Here is a 20894-nt window from a genome sequence, read left to right as displayed (position 1 = left end):
TTGTATGAGTGCCACATTCAAGAGCTACATGCAGAGATAGAATTAACATGTCATTGCCAAGTTCAGCATATTCTTCTGGCTATACCTGGACATCGTGTACTTTTCTGCTTTGCAAGTAGTAGAAGGTCCTAGAATCAGCTCCCTCACTGAGGCTCACAAGAAAGACTGACTTGTTACCACCCCTCTTAAAGCTGCTGAAGCCACACATGTAGGTACAGAAACCCAGAGTCTGTTGTTGTTGTTTTTTTCCCCCACATTTCTCACACTTCTCACACTATTCTACCTGATATCTGTCATTACAGACTACACCTGCAGGATTTTGCACTCTGGCCACATTCCACAAGAAACCAATTCCTTGTTGTGGTTGGTTGTTCCCTTAGTAGAGAATGTCAGTAGATTTTCAGTGCTTTACTTTTGTCTTCATTTCCTAATTGCTATCCTGAGGCTTCTTAGGAGAATAGTTCCCACTCCTTTGAAAATCCTTGGTAAGGCTTCTTTCAGCCCTCGAATTTACCCAAGGTCTAATACAGGCGTACCTCAGAGATGTTGCAGGTTCAGTTCCAGACCAGCACAATAAAGCGAATCACAAGAATGTTTTGATTTCCCAGTGCATACAGAAGTCACTATAGTATTATATAAACGTGACTTCTGTATGCACTGGGAAATCAAAAAGTTGCTTAAAACATGTTGATGATGAGCTCAGCCTTCAGGGAGTTGTAATCATTTTGCTGCTGGAGAGCCTTGCCTCCACATGGATGGCTGCTGACTGATCAAGGTGGTAGTTGCTAAACACTGGAGCGTCTGTGGCGGTATCTTTAAATAAGATAGCAAGGAAGTTTGCCACATCAGTTGATTCTTCCTTTCATGAAAGATTTCTCAGTAGCACGCAGTGCTGTTTGATAGCATTTTACCTACAATAGTTCTTCCAGTATCGGACTCAGTCCTCTCAAACCCTGCTGCTGCTGCTTTATCAGCTAAGGTTATGTCATATTTGGGGTTTTTTTGTTTTGTTTTGTTTTGTGACACAGAGCCTTGTTCTGTCGCCAGAACGTCCAGGCTGGAGTGCAGTGGCACAATCTTGGCTCACTGCAACCTCTGCCTCCTGAGTTCAAACAATTCTTCTGCCTCAGCCTCCCAAGTAGCTGGGATTACAGGCATATGCCACCACGCCTGGCTAGTTTTTCTATTTTTGTAGAGATGGGTTTTCACCATGTTGGCCAGGCTGGTCTCCAACTCCTGACCTCAAGTGATCTGCCTGCCTCAGCCTCTCAAAGTGCTGGGATTATAGGAGTGAGCCACTGTGCCCGGCCAGTTTATGTAATATTATAAATCCTTTGTTGTCACTTCAACAAGGTTCACAACATCTTCACCAGGAGTAGATTCCATCTCAGGAAACCACTTTTTTTGCTCATCCACAGCAAGCAAATCCTTATTCATTTAAGTTTTATCATGAAATTGTAGCAATTCAGTCACATCTTCAAGCTCCATTCAAATTCTAGTTATCTTGTTATTCTCACCACATCTGTAGCAACTTCCTCCACTGAAGTCTTCACCCCCTCAAAGTCATCTATGAGGGTTGAAATCAGCTTCTTTGAAACTCCCGTTAATCCGTTAATGTTGGCATTTTGACCATCTCAGCAGCCGTAGCCATATGAAGCGTATTTCTTTTTCTTTCTTTTTTTTTTTTTTTTTTGAGATGGAGTCTCGCTCTGTCACCCAGGCTGGAGTGCAGTGGTGCGATCTCAGCTCACTGCAAGCTCCGCCTCCTGGGTTCATGCCATTCTCCTGCCTCAGCCTCCCGAGTAGCTGGGACTATAGGTGCCTGCCACCAAGCCCAGCTAATTTTTTGTGTTTTTTAGTAGAGACGGGGTTTCACCGTGTTAGCCAGGATGGTCTCTATCTCCTGACCTCGTGATCCACCTGCCTCGGCCTCCCAAAATGCTGGGATTACAGGCGTGAGCCACTGAACCCGGCCAATGAAGTGTATTTCTTAAATAATATTATTTTCTGAACAGTAGGTCTCAACAGTGGGCTTAAAGTGCTTAGTAAATTATTCTCTAAATAGATGTGCTGTCATCCAGGCTATGTTGTCCCATTTCTAGAGCACAGGCAGAGTAGATTAGCATCATTCTTAAGGGCCCTAAGATTTTTGGAATGGTAAATGAGCACTGGCCTCAACTTAAAGTCACCAGCTGCATTAGCCCCTAACAAGAGAGTCAGCCTGTCCTTTGAAGCCAGGCATTGAATTATTCTCTCCTGTTGCTATGAAAGTCCTATCTGGCATCTTCTTTCAATATAGTGCTCTTTCATCTACACTAAAAACATGTTTAGTGTAGCCACCTTCATCAGTGATCTTAGCTAGATCTTCTGGATAACTTTTTGCAGCTTCTATATCAGCCTTTGCTGCTCCACCTTTCTCTTTTATGTTTTGGAGACGCCTTCTTTCCTTAAAGCAGCTTCCTCACTTAACCTTGGTAGGACTGAAGAAAGTTAGGGCCTTGCTGTGGCAATCCAAGGCTCTGGCTTAAGGGAATGTTGTGGCTGGTTTGATCTTCTATCCAAACACCTAGAACTTTCTCCATATAAGCAATAAGGCTGTTTTGCTTTCTTATTCCTGTGTTCACTGAAGTAGCACTTTTAATTTTGTTAATGTCTGGCTCTTCCTTTTACTTGAACACTTAAAGGTCATTACAGGATTATTAATTGACCTAATTTCAATATTGTTGTGGCTCAGGGAAGAGGGAAGCCTGAGGAGAGGGAGAGATACAAGGGAATGGCTGGTCAGAGGAGCAGTCAGAACATATGCCGCACTTATTAGTTCAGTTAGCTGTCTTATGCAGGTGCAGTTCGTGGCACCCCAAAACAATTACAATAGTAACCTCACAGATCATCGAATACAGATCACCATAACAGACGTAAGAATAATGAAAAGGTTTGAAATATTATGAGAATTACCAAAATATGAAACAGAGACACGAAATGAGCACGTGCTATTGGGAAAATTGTGCTGACAAACTTGCTTGATGGCAGGATTACCACGTCTTCAGTTTGTGGAAAAAAACAGTAACGGTAAAGCACAGAAAAGCACAGCACAACAAAATGAAGTCTGCCTGTATAAGAATTTGAATTGGGCGAGAATTTTATCCTTTCTACCCTGGGCTCTCTTGATTTGCCTTTTGCTTAGAGAAAAGCTAGAGTTAGCTGCATGCCTTAGTTTCCTGCCTCACAGGAGGAAATGTGGTATTAGGATTCAGTTGTATGTAATTTGTTTCATCTAAACAGAGAAGAAAGTCCCAAAGTAGCTGTTCCATCGAATCCACGCCCGAGTGAGCTTAAGGAGATGAAAACACAGCATTCCTGGTTTTGCTCAGGGTAAACTGCCTGGTGCACAGTCAGTATCTCCAAAGAGAAATTATGCATAACAAATCAGTTGGGTTATTGTGATATGCTACTTGGCAGAGAAATTAATATTTTTCAACTGAATCCAGTGGCAAGCACTCTGATTCCTGTTTCTAAACATTCTGGTCTAAGCACGAGTAGTTTTGTACTCTTCTCTTTGCCATGGGATCTAGTCTGATAGACGAGATCCTAATAGTTAGGGACATGTGGACACATTCAGGCTAAGTGATGGTGCCGCCTGTGCTATAGGTGGAAACAAGGAAACCTCATTGATTAGTGTCCAGATAAGGAAGACAGAATTTGACAACCAGTGGAAAGTGTGGCAGATAGGCTAGTTTGGCAGATGATCCTGTTTGGATACAAGGAAGCTGCTTTAGCCTCTGAGCATCTAACCTGACTCTAAACAGCAGGCAGAAAAATGTGTGAGTGTGCATATATTTAGGAGCCTGAGCTCTACTGAAGGCTGTTCCTTCTCTGTCATTGGCACAAACAGCAAAAAGTAAATTTTTCAGTCACTTAAAACTTGTTGATTCTACCATACTGTTTTGCCCTGTTCTTTGTGTTCTACTGACCACACTCTGGCTTCAGAGCCCATCTGCCCAAGCACTGTAGAAATGTTAATGTTTGTTCAGTGAATAAATGGCCTCTTTCCCATAATGTGGGACTAACTTTCTGTCAGAACCACCCCCAGGGTCTCCCCTTCTGGTTCATTCTTCATTTTGCCACAGGATTACTAACCCTGAACACTCAGTTCTCAAGCCATCAGCGGCTTCCTGTGGCATAGGAACTGTAGGCTGATGGGCCTGGCTCAGGAGAGCCTGGCAGGAGGCACCTGCCTGCCCCGCTTCAGCCCCATTGGACACACAGCTCGCCTACCTACCTCTGTGCATTGGCACACACTGTTTGGGCTTGCACTGACACCACCTCTGTCTCATATGGTTGCAGTCCTATGGCCTTTGGTGCCTGGTTCAAGTGCAAACTCTTAGACAAAGATAAACCAAATCTTCTCTTTCCTCCACCCCTTTCCTCTCTTCCTGCCCCAGCCAAAGGAATCTTCCCTTTCCTGACTCTCTTGGCATTTTATAACTCAGCTACATATGAATTTGGTTTTGCATGTATGTCTTTTCTTCCTTGTCAAATTCTAAACTTGTTTTGGTGTATAGACCATGTCATGTATCTTTGCATCTCTACTACACACAGCAAGGTGCCACACACGTAATGAGTACATGTTGGTTGAATTAATCTATATCAGGTGACCTTAGGTCTTCTCTAATGCAGAGACTATTTGTGTATCTTTTATTACATACCTGCTACCTGCCAGGTATTATATATATGTAGTCTTGTTTAGAAAGCAGAATTTTGCATATTCTTTTCTTTTTTTTTTCCTGTAAGTGATGGTTGGTTGGTGAAATTAATGTGGAATGGTATAAAGGCAGAGATACTGGAATTGAAGGAAAAAGAATAATTATCTATCTGTTAGTCTGGATCATCCAAAAAACAGATGCCAAGATAGGATTAAAAGTGCAAGAGATTTATTGGGGGAAACACCTGCAAGGGAAACTGGAGGATGTTGGCAGAGCTGGCAGACCCCTGTGGAGGACGAGGAGCGGGGGAGGGGGAAAGTTTTCCACTGGAGTGTGGTGTTGAGAAAGTTTCAACAAAGCCATTGGGGAGCCAGCGCTGCCCCTCAGACGAGTCCCTGGCCTACCCCTCGTATGCTCAGGCGCTGGCTGGAAGCCGCAGGTAGGAAGGGTGGCCTCTGCATGAATGTGCTGATGGATTTTAGAGTGCAGCCACTGTGTCCCCTGCATTTGGAGAAGTACATCTTCATGACTGCCACACCATAGAATCATACAAGCTAAAAGTTCAAAGGTGACTTGTGGCAGACAGGCCCTTTAGCCAGTTAGGCAAAGTGAGGGCCTGGGAAAGAGAATTCTTCCTCTCTTCGGCAGTTTGAATATTTGCAGTCTTAGCTTGGAATGGGCTTTCTGCACTAGAAGGAAACCTCCTTTAGTGCAGACCAGCCTAAAGCCAAGCCACTGCTGCCTGAGGACGCTGCCATCCCTGGAGCACGGTGACATGCCATCGCCCGGGACCGATTCCCATCCCCCAGAGCACTGCAGCATGTGGCCTCTTCTGAAAAGACTTCCTCGTGCTCCTGCAAGGTCAGAAAGCACCTCTGGGCACACCTCAGTCTTTTGGGTCTGCCTCCCCACTAGACTGTGATCACTGTGCATGGAAGCTACTTTTATTCTTGACATCCCAGTGGCTCACATAATAGATGCCAAGTAAAATCTCCAGTTTGTACTTTAAATTGTTTTTCTGGCACTGGAGATGAGCTTGCAATGATCCCTCCATCCACGTAGTGGCCCTGGGCTCAGTGGACCATCCAGAGTAGGCCTGGACCAGAGGCTTCTCCACCATGGAACTGCCCCTCTCGGGAGTCTGATGTGAGTGGCTCCTGAGACTCATTCTCACTTCACTCACTCCATATCACAAGAGCCAAGGATTTCCCCAGTACCAACATTTTATTGGGCTGCTTTTGATGGGATTTTTTTCCCCCTCCCTGTCCTCTTTTTCCAACCCCAGGACAAACTGCCAGCGTTCCTGGTTGGTGTTGCTAACTCGGGTTGCCCTGAGGCTGCCCTGTTTTACTCTTGCTTGTTGCAAGCCCCTCCCTATATACACATGTGCCCGAGGCTGTGCCGCTCCTGTGCGCAGGCACCCAGGGTTTGTGCCAGTGGTTTCCTGACACAAGCAGCAGCACTGAACGCGAGTGTCCCAGGTTTAGGTTTCGGAGGCCTGCCTGGAGGACGGCCATCCCAGGTTCTGGGAGCTTTCTCAATTTACTGTTTCATCCAAAGATGGGTTGGCCTTTCTCTGGACATGATGAGCTTCCTTGGGCTAGTTCTTAAGCCTGAGACTAAAAGTTCTTACCATGAGTTATTAGGGAGGCCTGGAAAATGTAAAGGCCATGCGTCTTTTTTGCTCTGTTACCCAGGCTGGAGTGCAATGGCATGATCATGGCTCACTGCAACCCTGAACTCCTTGGGCTCAAGCAGTCCTCCTACCTCAGCCTCTGCATAGCTGTGACAACAGGCGTGTCCCCCACATCTAGCTAATTTTTAAATTTTTGTAGATACAGGGTGTCCCTGTGTTGCTCAGGCTGGTCTCAAACTCCTAGACTCATGTGATCCTCCTGCCTCAGCCTCCCAAAGTGCTGGGATTACTGGTGTGAGCCACTGTACCCAGCCGAGGCCATGCATCTTTAAGTGCTTTACCTGGGCTTTACTCTAAGATGGGAGGTCTCAGAGTGAGAAAAGCTGCTAGGAAGTGGGAAGGAGCCTGTGCCTCTGGTGATTAGGGATTTCTCTTTTCGTCTACCCCCATTCTCACCTCCACTGGAAGCAGACCTGCAAGAAAAATTAAAGCAGTTTAGAAAGGGTTGTAACTGTTTATTCACCCATCCCCACCAAAATTTTCTGGAACATTCCTAGTTTCAAATGTTCCTTATATCTTAAAACATCATAAGAACTGTTAGTTTTTTTGTTTTTTTTTTCTTAATTGTAGAGATGAGAGTCTCACCATGTTGCTTGGGCTGGTCTGGAACTACTGGGCTCAAACCATCCTCTTGCCTCAGCTTCCCAAAGTGCTGGGATTGCAGGCATGAGTCACCACGCTTGGCAGGAACCGTCGGCTATATACCGTGACCTTTTTTTTTTTTTTTTTTTGAGACGGAGTCTCACTCTGTCGCTCAGGCTGGAGTGCAGTGGCGCAATCTCAGCTCACTGCAACCTCTGCTTCCCGGGTGCAAACGATTGTCCTACCTCAGTCTCCCTAGTAGCTAGGACTACAGGCACATGCCACCACCCTCAGCTGATTTTTGTATTTTTAGTAGAGATAGGGTTTCACCATGTTGGCCGGGCTGGTCTCGAACTCCTGACCTCAAGTGATCAAACCACCTCAACCTCCCAAAGTGTTGGGATTACAGGTGTTAGCCACCACGCCTGGCTTATATATCTCACTCAAGTCATGTGTAAATAAAGCCTGAAACTTGGGAAGAGGAGCGTGGACTATTGAGGTCTTATTGAGGTTGCTGTGCAAATGAACAAGATCCCATTTCTAAGAAATGGCTAGTCTGGTATAGAAGCTAAGGATTTGCTTAGGAAAGCAGGAAGCTCTTGAATATGAATCCAAGCTCAGTGGAAATGGACTGAGTTGAATTAAATTTAGCAGGTGGCTGCTGCCGTTCTAGAGAAAAGAGACTTGGAGGGACCTCTGCCCTCACTACCAGGCAGACCTGGCTTGGCAGGGTGCCTTGAGCCTCACTGGAACAGCAGTTGGTTTTCCCAGAACTCACCCCAGAAGCCTGTGTCCTTTGATAGTACTGGCCAGTTAGGACAGGAGGCTTTGATCTCCCAGAGGGAGCCAGCAGGACTCCACTCTCATCTATGAAGCACAGGCTTGGGGTGGATGGCACTGAAGTGACTGCACTGCTGAGTGGGAAATAGGGGCTGGGAACTCTCCTGGAAGCTTTCATCATATTAAAAGTAGGCATTTCTTTAACTGCAAAGAGATACTTTTATATTTTGTACTCAGTGGTAAGGCAAGATTAATTGGTGCTTTCCCGCTTCTGTTCATTCCTGTATTCATTTGAGTTTTTGCTTTTACATTACAGGTAAATTAAAAGATCTTGGGAACTTGGTTCTCCGACCTTTTGGGCTCTCCACAGAAAATTTCCAGATCAAACAGGATTCCTCTACCGGCTCGTACTCCATCAATTTCGTTCAAAATCCAAATAATAACAGATAACAAAGATAACAATAGCTTTACAAGCTGACTTGGAATTGTGTGCTGCTTGCTGTTAGCAAGGGGAAAGGCCCTGCCAATGTTTAACTTTTAAAAGCATCTTATCTAAAAGAAAGCCTATCCAGTAGAGCCTAGTGCTCCCTTTTCCCTCTTTTATGATCAGGGTGAAATGTACTTCCCGATGTAATGAACCTAATTTGATTTCTATTTTAAGGTGGTATCTGTGCAGCTGGTGCCCCGGTTCTGGCTGTCCTATGTCCAGGAAGAAGCCCATTTGTCGAGGCTGACCTTCCTGATCCACACAGACACATAGCCCAGCAAAAGCCTCTCCTGAACCAAACAGACCTGTTGGTTGGGAGACTGCCCAGACATGACTGATGACGGGTTCCCGCCTGCCTGTCCCCTCCCTGATCACACAGCTAACGAGGCTGCCTCCAGCGTTTCCTGGTTTCCTCTGTGGTAATAAAAGCTTTCTGTGCTTAGGTCTGGGTTGGGTTGTGAATTTTGTCACGTAATGACAACTAAGGCAGAAGCCTTCTCTGGCTTTGGGAGCAGTGTTGGTTTCAAGCAGGGTTACTGATAACAGATTCCACAAATCTGCCCAAAGTTTTTGGTGCCTTGTAGATTTATCTTGAAGAGTTGACCATTCTACCATGTACTAGAATTCAGAAAGTCCACCTTACAAGCTGTCTTGGGCCCCACCAGGTTTGTGTAGATAATTATAAATCTGTTTTTGACCAAATGTTAATATTTTTAACTTAAAATAGCTTCATCAAGGAATGGTAGTATATGAATCCCAGAACAAAACCATATTCTTTTCAACTACATGAACCCAGAGGTGTCAAAGATAGAATATTTTTCTACTCATCACTGATGCTAGTGAAAAGCTTGCAGTTGCTCTGGTTTGAGTGTCAAAAGCATTGCCATGCAAGTTTCATCTTGGAAGTAAATTACACATATAATTCTGTAAGTGATGTGCAGTAGTTAGTCATACTCCCAGTGTTAAGGACTATGTGATTCTTCTGATCTGTTCCTAAAAGCTTTTGATCTTTTTTTTTCCTTCTGGGGCCGGGCACGGTGGCTCAAGCCTGTAATCCCAGCACTTTGGGAGGCCGAGACGGGCGGATCATGAGGTCAGGAGATCGAGACCATCCTGGCTAACACAGTGAAACTCCGTCTGTACTAAAAAAAAAATACAAAAAAAAAAAACTAGCCGGGCGAGGTGGCAGGCACCTGTAGTCCCAGCTACTCGGGAGGCTGAGGCAGGAGAATGGCGTAAACCCGGGAGGCGGAGCTTGCAGTGAGCCGAGATCCGGCCACTGCACTCCAGCCTGGGCGACAGAGCGAGACTCCGTCTCAAAAAAAAAAAAAAAAGAAAAGAAAAGCTTCTGGCTTTTTTTTCCTTTTGGTCAAAGTGAACCTCAGAAGAAACTATGTTAAATCTGGCATCCAATTTTCCCAAAAATGTGTGCGTGAAAAATCATATAAGTTGTATGAATACCGTGTGGAATGCTGGATGGTCTGGTAGTGAGTGTTGAGTGCTTCCTGTGCAGCCAGCATTATGCTAGACAGTGGTTCCCAATCTTTTTTTTCTTTTTTGAGATGGGGTCTTGCTCTGTCACCCAGGTTGGAGTGCAGTGGCACGATCTTGGCTCACAGCAACCTCTGCCTCCCAGGCTCAAGCAATTCTCCTGCCTCAGCCTCCAGAGTACCTGGGATTACAGGCATGTACCACCACACCTGGCTAATTTTTTGTATTTTTAGTAGAGACAAGAGTTTCACCATGTTAGCCAAGCTGGTCTTGAACTCCTGGCCTCAAGGTGATCCACCCACCTCGGCCTCCCAAAGCATTAGGTGTGAGCCACCATGCCCAAACTTTTATTTCAGGAGCCCTTCATAGTCTGCAAAAAAAATTTTAAGAGCATTTCCACTTATATGCATTGTATCAATATTTAGTATATTAAAAATTAAGATAGAAAATTTTAAAGTATTTAATCCCTTTAAAAAAATAACATGTTTCATGTTACTATAAATAATTTTATGTCGGGTCAGGAACGATGGATGGTTTATGCCTGTAATCACAGCACTTTAGGAGGCCAATGTGGGAGTATTGCTTGAGACCAGAGTTCCAGACCAGGCTGAGCAACATAGCAAGGTTCCATCTCTACAAAAAAAAAAAGTTTAAAAAAAAAAAAAAAATTAGCTGGGCGTAGTGGCTTCATGCTACTTGGGAGGCTGAGGCAGGAGGATTGATTGCTTGAGCCCAGGAGTTCAGGACTGCAGTGAGCTATGATCCCACTGCTGCACTTCATCCTGGGTGACACAGACCTTGTCTCTAAAGAAAAAAAAGGAAATTTTAATGAATTTTTTTTATATTTTTATGAAAAAAATCTTCCAACTCAGAGACACATTTTAGTGAGAAGAGTGACATTTTTGCAAATCTCTTTAATGCATGACTTGATAGAAAACAGCAAGAGTCTCACATCTCCTATATTCAGTTTGTCATGAGATCACAGTGCAGTCATTGACAGGATGACAGTGAAAAAAGTAGACCCTTTAATTTTGTATTATGAAAATAGTTTTGGCCAGATAGACACCTTGAGAGGGTCTCCAGAATGCCTACAGAGCCTGGGACTACATTTTGAGAACTACTGTCAGATTGTGCCTTGAGCTCCATGGCTTAGACTTAGCAAAATCAGGGCTGAGATTCCTGAAGGACTATCAGTGTCTCCAAGGAATAGGAAATAGACTTGTTCATCTAGAAACAGCTTTGGTTAAGAGAAGATGCCCGAGACCACCATTGCTGTGAGTGTACAGATTTTGTTTCTTAGGCTTCATCCTCCTCTTCCTCTCAATCACACTGAAATCTTATAGGATGCTACACAAGGCCAACATTACATGCTCCCAGTGGGTGGGCAAAGCAGTGCATTGTCTGGAAAGGAAAGGATGTCAGCAGGTGTGAGTTTGCTTAAGCCAAGGAGTTTTTATCGGGCACTGTTACTTTGCTGCTTCTAACATTTGTAAGAAAAGGTATATTCAAACCTTTTGAAAATGTTTGGGCCGGGCGCGGTGGCTCAAGCCTGTAATCCCAGCACTTTGGGAGGCCGAGACGGGTGGATCACGAGGTCAGGAGATCGAGACCATCCTGGCTAATACGGTGAAACCCCGTCTCTACTAAAAAATACAAAAAAACTAGCCGGGCGACGAGGCGGGCGCCTGTAGTCCCAGCTACTCGGGAGGCTGAAGCAGGAGAATGGCGTGAACCCGGGAGGCGGAGCTTGCAGTGAGCTGAGATCCGGCCACTGCACTCCAGCCTGGGCGGCAGAGCAAGACTCCGTCTCAAAAAAAAAAAAAAAAAGAAAATGTTTGACCATAGAAAATCTTCAGAGTTCAAAAGTAGAAAGTAAGTGTTAAGGTAGGAAGGTGGCCTGTATTTTCCTATTGCTGCTAGAATGTATGATTTTAAAGCTATGGCCAGGTACCGTGGCTCACACCTATAATCTCAGAACTTCCGGAGGCCAATGTGGGCGGATCACCTGAGGTCAGGAGTTCAAGACCAACCTGACCAACATGGTGAAACCCCATCTCTACTAAAAATACAAAAATTTAGCCAGGCACAGTGGCACATGCCTGTAATCCCAGCTACTTGGGAGGCTAAGGCAGGAGAATCGCTTGAACCCAGGAGCTGGAGATTGCAGTGAGCCAAGATCACGCCACTGCACTCCTATCTGTGTGACAGAGCAAGCCTCCATCTCAAAAAATTTTTAAAAGTTATATGATGCTTCCCACCCCCCACCAAAAAAGCATACCAGAATTTACTTTTAAGGTAGTAGTAACACTGTGACGTTGTACATATTCGTATTCCAACAATATTGCAATGAGTCAAAATAATTTTTGGAGGCTAGGTGCGGTGGTTCAAACCTGTAATCCCAGCACTCTGGGGGGCTGAGGTAGGTGGATCACCTGAGGTCAGGAGTTCGAGACCATCCTGGCCAATATGGCAAAACCTCGTCTCTACTAAAAATACAAAATTAGCCGGGCATGGTGGCAGGCGCCTGTAATCCCAGCTACCCAGGAAGCTGAGGCAGGGGAATCACTTGAACCCAACAGGCGGAGGTTGCAGTAAGCTGAGATCACGCCACCGTACTCCAGCCTGGGTAACACAGTGAGACCCTGTCTCAAAAAAATAATTTTTGATCTTTTAGAATTGCCCTGGAGACTCTGAGAAACGTTCTTTAAAATATTATCTACTATTTCTCGTCTGCCTCCTGAGTAGACCGTGAGTTCATGGAAAGGGCCACATTTATGTTGTTAATAGTACCAGCAGCTACCACTGTACTAGAGACTTAGTAAACTGGTATTAAAGGATATTCCACAAGAGGTGGTTTTAATGTGAACAACCATCACTATTCAAAAGTCTTCTAATTCTGTGCCCTTTTAGTGCCTGTTTTTTCAGATTTCTCCTTCACTACTAACCAATATCTGTTACCTCAAGATAAATAGAAACTAGTCATCTCCATAAATTTTAAGACCCAGCAAGTAATTCAAGTGTCAGCTTAGGAGGCTTGCTTGCTATTTTTTCTCAGCCGGGCACAGGTCCTATAATCCTAGCACTTTGGGAGGCTGAGGCGGGCAGACTCCTTTAGCTCAGGAGTTCAAGACCAGCCTGGGCAATATGGTGAAACCCCATCTCTACAAAAAACTACTTGGGTGTGGTGGTATGCGCCTGTAGTCCCAGCTACTTGAGGGGCTGAGGCAGGAGGATTGCTTGAGCCCAGGTCGAGGCTGCAGTGAACTGAGATCATGCCACTGCACTGTAGCCTGGGTGACAAAGTGAAACCAACCTATCTCAAAAAAAAAAAAAAGGCTTACTTGCTATTTTTCACATTCCAAAGAATGCAGTGGGAGACAGAGACGACAGCTTGGTGTCACTGAATCAAAGTCAGTAACTTAACCCGGTATTGCCCGAAGTGGCCACCTCACCCTGGAGTTTCTGGCCCTAGTTATTCAAGTAAACTTTCTTAGTAGTGTTATTCGTTAAGTGTGTAGTTCTGGCAAATTTGGAGGGCTCAGCTAGGGTTTCTCAATAGTGAATCCAGTAATCATACCCATGGAGCTCAAAACATTCTGTAGGCTGGGTGCAGTGGCTCATGCCTGTAATCCCAACACTTAGGGAGGCCAAGGCAGGAGGATCGCTTGAGCTCAGGAGTTTGAGACCAGCCTGGGCAATATAGCAAGACCCCATTTCTATAATAATAAATACATAATAAAAATAAAAAACATTCTGTAAAGAAGGTTGCTCTAAGCCAGTCTAGCCTGTCTTGCACGGCCATGCAGAATGTCCTCAGATGTTGAACATTCAACCTGGCCTGTAAGCATCTGTCTCCTGGTTTTTAAGTTTTCATTTTTTGCATCTTGGATATTTCCAAGGATTAAAAAATCCCCAACTTTTCCTTTCGTTTCAGTCTCCTCACCTTCTCCAGGCCACGTTTCCATCAAGTCTTGTGTTTTCTGTATATTCCCACACTGTATCTTAACTACTTTTCCAGTTTTCACAGGAGCAGCTTTTCCATTGGTTGGGGCCTCTGCAGGAGGCTTCCCCAGGAAATTAGGATTTCTAAAACAAATTCATACTCATATGGTGGTTTTTCTGTGTAGAGTGCACTGTGGGTTCATTCCTTCATTTTACTCATGGATCCATGCCATTAAATTTACCTATTTTAAAAATCTCAACCATTTTTCTAAGAACTAGCTGGGTGGAGTGGCTTACACCTGTAATCCCAACACTTTGGGAGGCTGAGGCAGGAGGATTACTTGAAACCAGGAGTTCGAGACCTTAGCCTAGTCAACATACTGAGACCCCATCTCTACCAAAAAATGTTTTAAAACCAAGTCAGGTATGGTGGCACATGCTTGTAGCCCCAGCTAGTTGGGAGGCTGAGGCAGGAGGATCACTTGGGCACAGGAGTTCGAGGCTGCAGTGAGCTAGGACTGAGCCACCACACTCCAGCCTGGGTAACAGTGAGAGACCCTGTCTCTGAAAGAAAAAATAATATGCCTTTCCATGTGTGCTTCCCTTTCATCACAAGCACTGCAGCCAGTTTGTTGTGGTTGGTGATTTTCAGCCTTTTGTTCCTTGCCCCATTCCCTGCCAAACGCAAATCTTCTCACTTTACAAATAACTGTACTTAAGGAGACAGTGTTATACCATGTCTAAATGTGGAGGCTGGAGAGTCGCTAAGCCTACATGTTACAGATGCTCCTATAACTTTAGGGACATCATGGCACTGGGCATACATCTGAGCTTCGGCAAAATGACAAGACCTCATACACTGTCCTTCAGAGCTGCTTGGATAAAGCCAAAGACATGAATGTTTGTGTCATCCATAAATGCTGAGAGTTGCAGTTCCTACAATATTTTAGGTAACTGAAAGTAGGGGAGAGTGCTTTAAGAAATGTTGCTGGCCAGGCGCAGTGGCTCACGCTTGTAATCCCAGCACTTTGGAAGGCCAACGCGGGTGAATAGCTTTAGCCCAGGAGTTCGAGACCAGCCTGGGCAACATGGCAAAACCCTATCTTTAGTAAAAATACAAAAAATTAGCCAGGCATGGTGGTACACACCTGTAGTCCCAGCTACTTAGGAGGCTGAGGTGGGAGGATCACCAGAGCCCAGGAAGTCAAGCCTGCAGTGAGCCAAGATGGCACCACTGCATTCCAGCCTGGGAGTGAGACCCTGTCTCAGAAAGAAAAAGAGATGTTGGGCTTAGTAGTTATTTTTGGTGCCCCTTCAGTCTCTGAACTGGCCTCTGAGACGACTGGTAAGTAACATTTCACTCAACTTTCAAGCTAGGATCTAAGTTGGTGCAGGAAGACTAGGCGCAGGAGCTTTTTAGAGGCATTTTACTGCCTGAATAGATAGTGGGAGGAGAAGCTGGCAGCAGGCGTCAGATGTAAAGCTGATGGAAGATATATTTTTGCAAACATGGTCTGATCCCAGGAACTAAGCAGGCCTGCAAATCCTTTTACCACCAGTTCTGCAAAACTTGGGATGTCAAAGGGAAAGGCTATGATAACAGAACCAAGAGGACGGCTGTTAAGACAGCTGTGGAAGTTAATGGCTGCTTTAATCTTGGAAAAGATCTTTAAGAGGAAGAGTCCAATAATCCCCCAAGACCAAAGTGCAAATCTGAGACACCACATAGGATGGGAAATATCTTGACGAGCCCTCATCCGTTTCCTCTGCTTGTTATCTGTGCTCTCTCCAGATTGCCCTTGGCTTAAGAGGAAAGGCTGGAGCTGCTGGCGCTCAGCTGCGCAGCCCCCATTCAGATGCAGCCTTATGAGCCTGCAGCCTGTGGTCACTGCCAGCTGGATTGTATGTTCCTTCCTGTTGTTTTCTGTGATCACTTCCCTTCATTACTGTGCCGGTTCCCTCCCTATGCTCGTCCCTCCCCTTAAGAAATACAGGAGGGACGAGGATAGGGAAGAGAAACTCTTCCTCTAACCTTATCTGTGGATATTGTGTACTTGATACATACCCACACAATCCTAGGCAACTCTCCTTGAAGTGATTTCAGTTAGGGATTCTTTCCAGCCTGCTTTCTTGGTACTTGATAGTAACAAGCTTAATCCTTCCATCACCTGGATTTCCTTTTAAAAAGTATGTGTGCATTCCACCAGAAGTGGCTGAAAAATATGCTCCTTCAGTGAACTGCACAATTAAAAGCTGTACAGGGAAAGGAAGCTATCATTTGCAATCACTTCCTCCTGTTGTGTGCAGAGCTATCCTGACCTCACACTATACCAGATCCATTAATGCTTCTGAAAATGAAAAACTGATTACTGTGCTTGCTTCGACAGCACATATACTAAAATTGGAAGGATACAGAGAAGATTAGCATGGACTCTGAAAAAAAAAGTCAATTAAAAAAATGGATTACTTGCTACCAGCCAGTCCAAGAAGTAGGGTGAAAATAACGTTAGCACATGAGAACGACTGCTTACAACCCTTCAAGGGGCAGTTTACGGGCTGGGCACAGTGGCTCACGCCTGTAATCCCAGCACCTTCGGAAGGTGAGGTGGGAGGATCGCTTGAGCCCAGGAGTTCAGAACCACCCGGATAATATAGGGAAACCCTGTCACTACAAAATAAATTTTTTTATGTTAGCTGGGGGTGGTAGTGCATACCTGTAGTCCCAGCTACTCAGCAGGCTGAAGCAGGAAGACCACTTGAACCACAAGGTTGAGGCTGCAGTGAGCCATGGCTGCACCACTGCACTCCAACCTGGGCAACAGAGTGAGACTCTGTCTCATAAATAAATAAATAGCCAGGTGTGATGGCAGGCGCCTGCACTCCAGCCTGGGCAACAGAGTGAGACTCCATCTCATAAATAAATAAAACAAAAATTAGCCAGCAGGTGTGATGGCAGGTGCCTGCATTCCAGCCTGGGCAACAAAGCGAGACTCCATCTCATAAATAAATAAATAAATAAATAAATAAATAAATAAATAGCCAGGCATGATGGCAGGTGCCTGTAATCCCAGCTACTCGGGAGGCTGAGGTGGGAGAATCACTTGAACTCAGGAATCGGAAGTTGCAGTGAGCCAAGATTGCACCATTACACTCCAGCCTGGGCGACACAGCGAGGCTCCGTCTCAAAAAAAAAGTTTATGAAAATGAGTGAGAGGTCTGGGCGCAGTGGCTGGACGCACTGGCTCATGCCTGTAATCCCAGCATTTTGGGAGACTGAAGTGGGAGGACTGCTGGAGTCCAGGAGTTCAAGACCAGCCTGGGCAACATGGTGAGCCCCCATCTCTACAAAGATTATTTTTAAATTAGCCAGGCCTGGTAGTATGTCTATCTGTGGTCCCAGCTATTCAGGAAGCTGAGGTCAGAGGATTGCCTGAGCCCTGGAGGTCGAGGCTACAGTGAGCCAGGATTGCACAAGTGCACTCCAGCCTAACCTGTGCAAGAGCTTGTCTCAAAAACAATACGACTAAAAAGAGTGAGGATGTTCTCTATTTTTACATTTCAAAGCATCAAAATTTTCAATCTTCCTGGCCACAAGTTGGTACTTGTTAGAGCTAGGTTGGGTATACAGGGGTTTGTTTTACTGGTCTGCTTTTACAAATATCTGAGATATTCTATAATAGAAACATTAATATCGCCAGGCAGGGTGGCTCACGCCTGTAATCCCAGCACTTTGGGAGGCTGAGGCGGGCAGATCACCTGAGGTCAGGAATTCGAGACCAGACTGACCAACATGGTGAAACCCCGTCTCTACTAAAAATACAAAATTAGCTGGGTGTGGTGGCACATGTCTGTAACCCCAGCTACTCGGGAGGCTGAGGCAGAAGAACTGCTTGAACCCGGGAAGTGGACGTTGCAGTGGGCCGAGAATGTGCCACCGCACTCCAGCCTGGGCAACAACAGCAAAACTCCATCTCAAAAAAAAAAAAAAAGAAGTAATATAAAATTTTCTTCTAGTTGCCCAGTCCTCTGAGATCTGCAAGCTAGGAATAAGTGCCATCATACAAAAGTTAAGTTCTATCAGCCAGAACTAGAAATATAATTCCCTGCCTTCTTTTTCCTTTCACTCAAGTGGAAACTGGAAGCTCCTATTTCCCCCTTCACTAAGGCACAGCAGGGTCTGCTACCTCACTGCCAAGGAGGCCCACAGCAAGTGATCTGTGCCAGTGACCCAGTGTCAGCTAGTCTTCATTTCCATCAGTCCCAGCTGCCGGTTCCGCTTGCAGAAAAATATGGTCTATTAAGGTGGGAACCACTAGTAGGCACTGGGCTCATCAGCCATCAGTCGTCACGACAGAGTGAAGAGAACCCCCCCCAAAAAGGCTTCTGGAGAAACACTTGGTTTCAAATGTGAAGAGGTGGATTTGAAGATCCTGGAATCTCACTGTCCCTCTGCAGCCTACAGTACCAGACTGATGTCCACATCAGAGACATGCCCACCTGGACTCACACCCAGCAGCTGCCACGTGCTGTCTGAGCCAGTGGCAAACAGCTTCCACTCGGTGCCTCCCACTCACAAGTCAGAAATCACAAACCTGAAACTCCTCAGGGATGGGAGTTAAGGGAACAAAGGTAGGGAAAATAGTAATTAAAAATCAAAGGAGTAGGCTTTCGTAGGCTATACACAGTACTTGATCTCAAGTTTGTAAGGCGTAGTTTGATTGCCCCAAAATTAAATGCTGTTTGCAACTTTGCCCATCAACTTAACTGGGAGAAAAGGCCTGATAGTTTCCTAGGGCAGTGTGGTACTTTGATTGGATTCTGAATTAGCATCAGAGGCTGGAGATTATAGTTTCAGCTTGTGCTACAGAAGCCTGTCTGGCCCGTCTCATTTCCTACAGATGTTAAGAAAGACGAATCTAGGCATGTGAAGCGTCCATCCATCCTTGTCTTCTGTAAGGCTGTTCTTACTAAAGGCCCTGGCTTTGCTTTTCTGGGCACTAACATGTCAGCCTCCTCTTTTACCTCAGGGCACTCCACAATGATGTTATAGTTCAACTTACGTAGAAGATCGCCCAAATTTTGAGCTGCCTACTCAGGATCCAGAGGACTTAGGCACTGAGCTAAAACAAAACTCAGAAACAGTGGATTATATTCTATTTAACAACAACAAAAATTCCTGGCCCAGCACGGTGGCTCACATCTGTAATCCCAGCACTTTGGGAGGCCGAGGTGGGCAGATCACGAGGTCAGGAGTTCAAGACCAACCTGACCAACATGGTGAAGCCCTGTCTCTACTAAAAATACAAAAACGAGTCGGGTGCGGTGGCGCATGCCTGTAGTCCCAGCTACTTGGGAGGCTGAGGCAGGAGAATCGCTTGAACCCAGGAGGCAGAGGTTGCAGTGAGCGGAGATCGCACCACTGTACTCCAGCCTGGGTGACAGAGCAAGACTCCGTCTCAAAAAAAAAAAAAAATTCCTGACATCTTCCCAGGGGTTTCGGCCTTGGCTGGGTAGGAACTGAAGAGCTTGGTAAGATGGATTTCTACACCCCATTTTGCCAATGGGGCTACTGTGTGACTTTGCTGTCAAAGGTCATTGACAGAACTGATATCAGAATCCATGTCTCCTACCTCTTTAGACTAAGGCAGGTTATTAATATAAAAATACCTTTTTTTTCTTCTTCTTCTTCTTGAGACAGTGTCTTGCTCTGTTGCCCAGGCTGGAGTGCAGTGGCACTATCTCGGCTCACTGCAAGCTCCTCCTCCTGGGTTCACTCCATTCTCCTGCCTCAGCCTCCTGAGTAGCTGGGACTACAGGCGCCCACCACCACACCCGGCTGATTTTTTGTATTTTTAGTAGAGACGGGGTTTCACCGTGTTAGCCAGGATGGTCTCGATCTCCTGACCTCATGATCCACCCGCCTCGGCCTCCCGAAGTGCTGGGATTACAGGCGTGAGCCACCACGCCCGGCCAAAAACGTCTTTCTTTGAACATCACCAACCCGCTTTCCCTCCTTTAGACAGCTGCTTCTACAAACTTGCCTCACAAGGAAATAATGAAAGGGCTAACCCTGAAAGTACTCTTAACACTTAAAGACAATGTCTTCCCACTGTGTTTGGCCAGCTCCCTCTTCTTCTGGCAGTTTTCCTGAATCATACTCTCCTTCACCCCAAGCTCACTACCTTCTTGGTACCAAAGCAAAGGAATTGTTAAGGCCATGAAATTTCATTCCAAGTCAAGTGTGGTGGCTCACGTCTATAATCCCAGCACTTTGGGAGCTCGAAGTAGGTGGATCACTTGAAGTCAGGAGTTCAAGACCAGCCTGGCCAACATGGCGAAACCCCATCCCTACTAAAAATACAAAAATTAGCCAGGCATGGGGGCAAACACCTGTAATCCCAACTACTCGGGAGGCTGAGGCAGAATTGCTTGAACCCAGGATGCAGAGGTTGCAGTGAGCCGAGATCATGCCACTGCACTCCAGCCTGGGTGACAGGGCAAGACTCCATCTCTAAATAAATAAATAAATAAATCTCATTCCAATTAAGCAAAGATTTGGCAGCATGCTAACCACTAGAGAAAAGGATCCTTAAAAAACAACATATTCTGGCCAGGCACAGTGGCTCATGCCTGTAATCTCAGCACTTTGGGAGGCTGAGGCGGGTGGATCACCTGAGATCAGAAGTTCGAGACCAGCCTGACCAACATGGAGAAACCCTGTCTCTACTAAAAATACGAAATTAGCGAGGCGTTGTGGCACATGCCTGTAATCCCAGCTACTCGGGAGCCTGAGGCAGGAGAATCGCTTGATCCCGGGAGGTGGAGGTTGCAGTAAGCCAAGATCACGCCACTGCACTCCAGCCTGGGCAACAACAGTGAAATTCCATCTCAAAAAAAAAAAAGTCCAGGCACAGTCGCTCACTCTGTAATCCCAGCATCTTGGGAGGCCGAGGCGGGCGGATCACCCGAGGTCGGGAGTTTGAGACCAGCCTGACCAACATGCAGAAACCTCATCTCTACTAAAAATACAAAATTAGCCGGGGGGTGGTGGCACATGCCTGTAATCCCAGCTACTCGGGAGGCTGAGGCAGGAGAATTGCTTGAACCCGGGAGAGGGAGGGTGCAGTAAGCCAAGATCATGCCATTGCACTCCAGCCTGGGCGACAAGAGCAAGACTCTGTCTCAAAAAAAAAAAAAAAAAAAAAAAAAAAAA

General features: G+C 45.7%; 2 protein-coding genes and 1 non-coding gene across 7 annotated transcripts in view; 2 read left to right on the top strand and 1 right to left on the bottom strand.

Annotated features, from left to right (window-relative positions):
• The window catches only part of TTC1 (tetratricopeptide repeat domain 1), a 58389-nt gene extending 49699 nt beyond the window's left edge, over positions 1-8690 (top strand). For all 4 annotated transcript variants that reach the window (XM_023218858.1, XM_023218859.1, XM_023218862.1 and 1 more), the window contains exon 8: positions 8078-8690. In XM_023218858.1, the coding sequence (XP_023074626.1) occupies positions 8078-8211 (134 nt within the window). In that variant the 3' untranslated portion in view covers positions 8212-8690. The remainder of the gene's footprint in view (positions 1-8077) is intronic.
• PWWP2A (PWWP domain containing 2A) overlaps positions 4531-20894 on the bottom strand; it is a 66699-nt gene continuing 50335 nt past the window's right edge. Inside the window, exons 3-4 of one of the 2 annotated variants that reach the window (XR_002733050.3) lie at positions 6681-6812; positions 4531-5557 (exon numbers count right to left, since the gene is read on the bottom strand). Coding sequence is in view for 1 of the 2 variants with exons in the window: in XM_023218853.3 (XP_023074621.1) it covers positions 6760-6812 (53 nt within the window). In the remaining variant the exon portion in view is untranslated. Of the gene's footprint in view, positions 6813-20894 lie in introns of both variants that reach the window. The other variant, XM_023218853.3, reaches the window with a different exon arrangement.
• Positions 16053-16154, top strand: LOC111547237. The gene has a single exon (XR_002733060.1). It is a non-coding gene; the product is annotated as a U6 spliceosomal RNA (small nuclear RNA).

This window comes from Piliocolobus tephrosceles, chromosome 4 (genome assembly GCF_002776525.5).
Source record: "Piliocolobus tephrosceles isolate RC106 chromosome 4, ASM277652v3, whole genome shotgun sequence".
NCBI classification, from domain to species: Eukaryota; Metazoa; Chordata; class Mammalia; order Primates; family Cercopithecidae; genus Piliocolobus; species Piliocolobus tephrosceles.
This window is presented reverse-complemented; position numbering and strand designations above follow the sequence as displayed.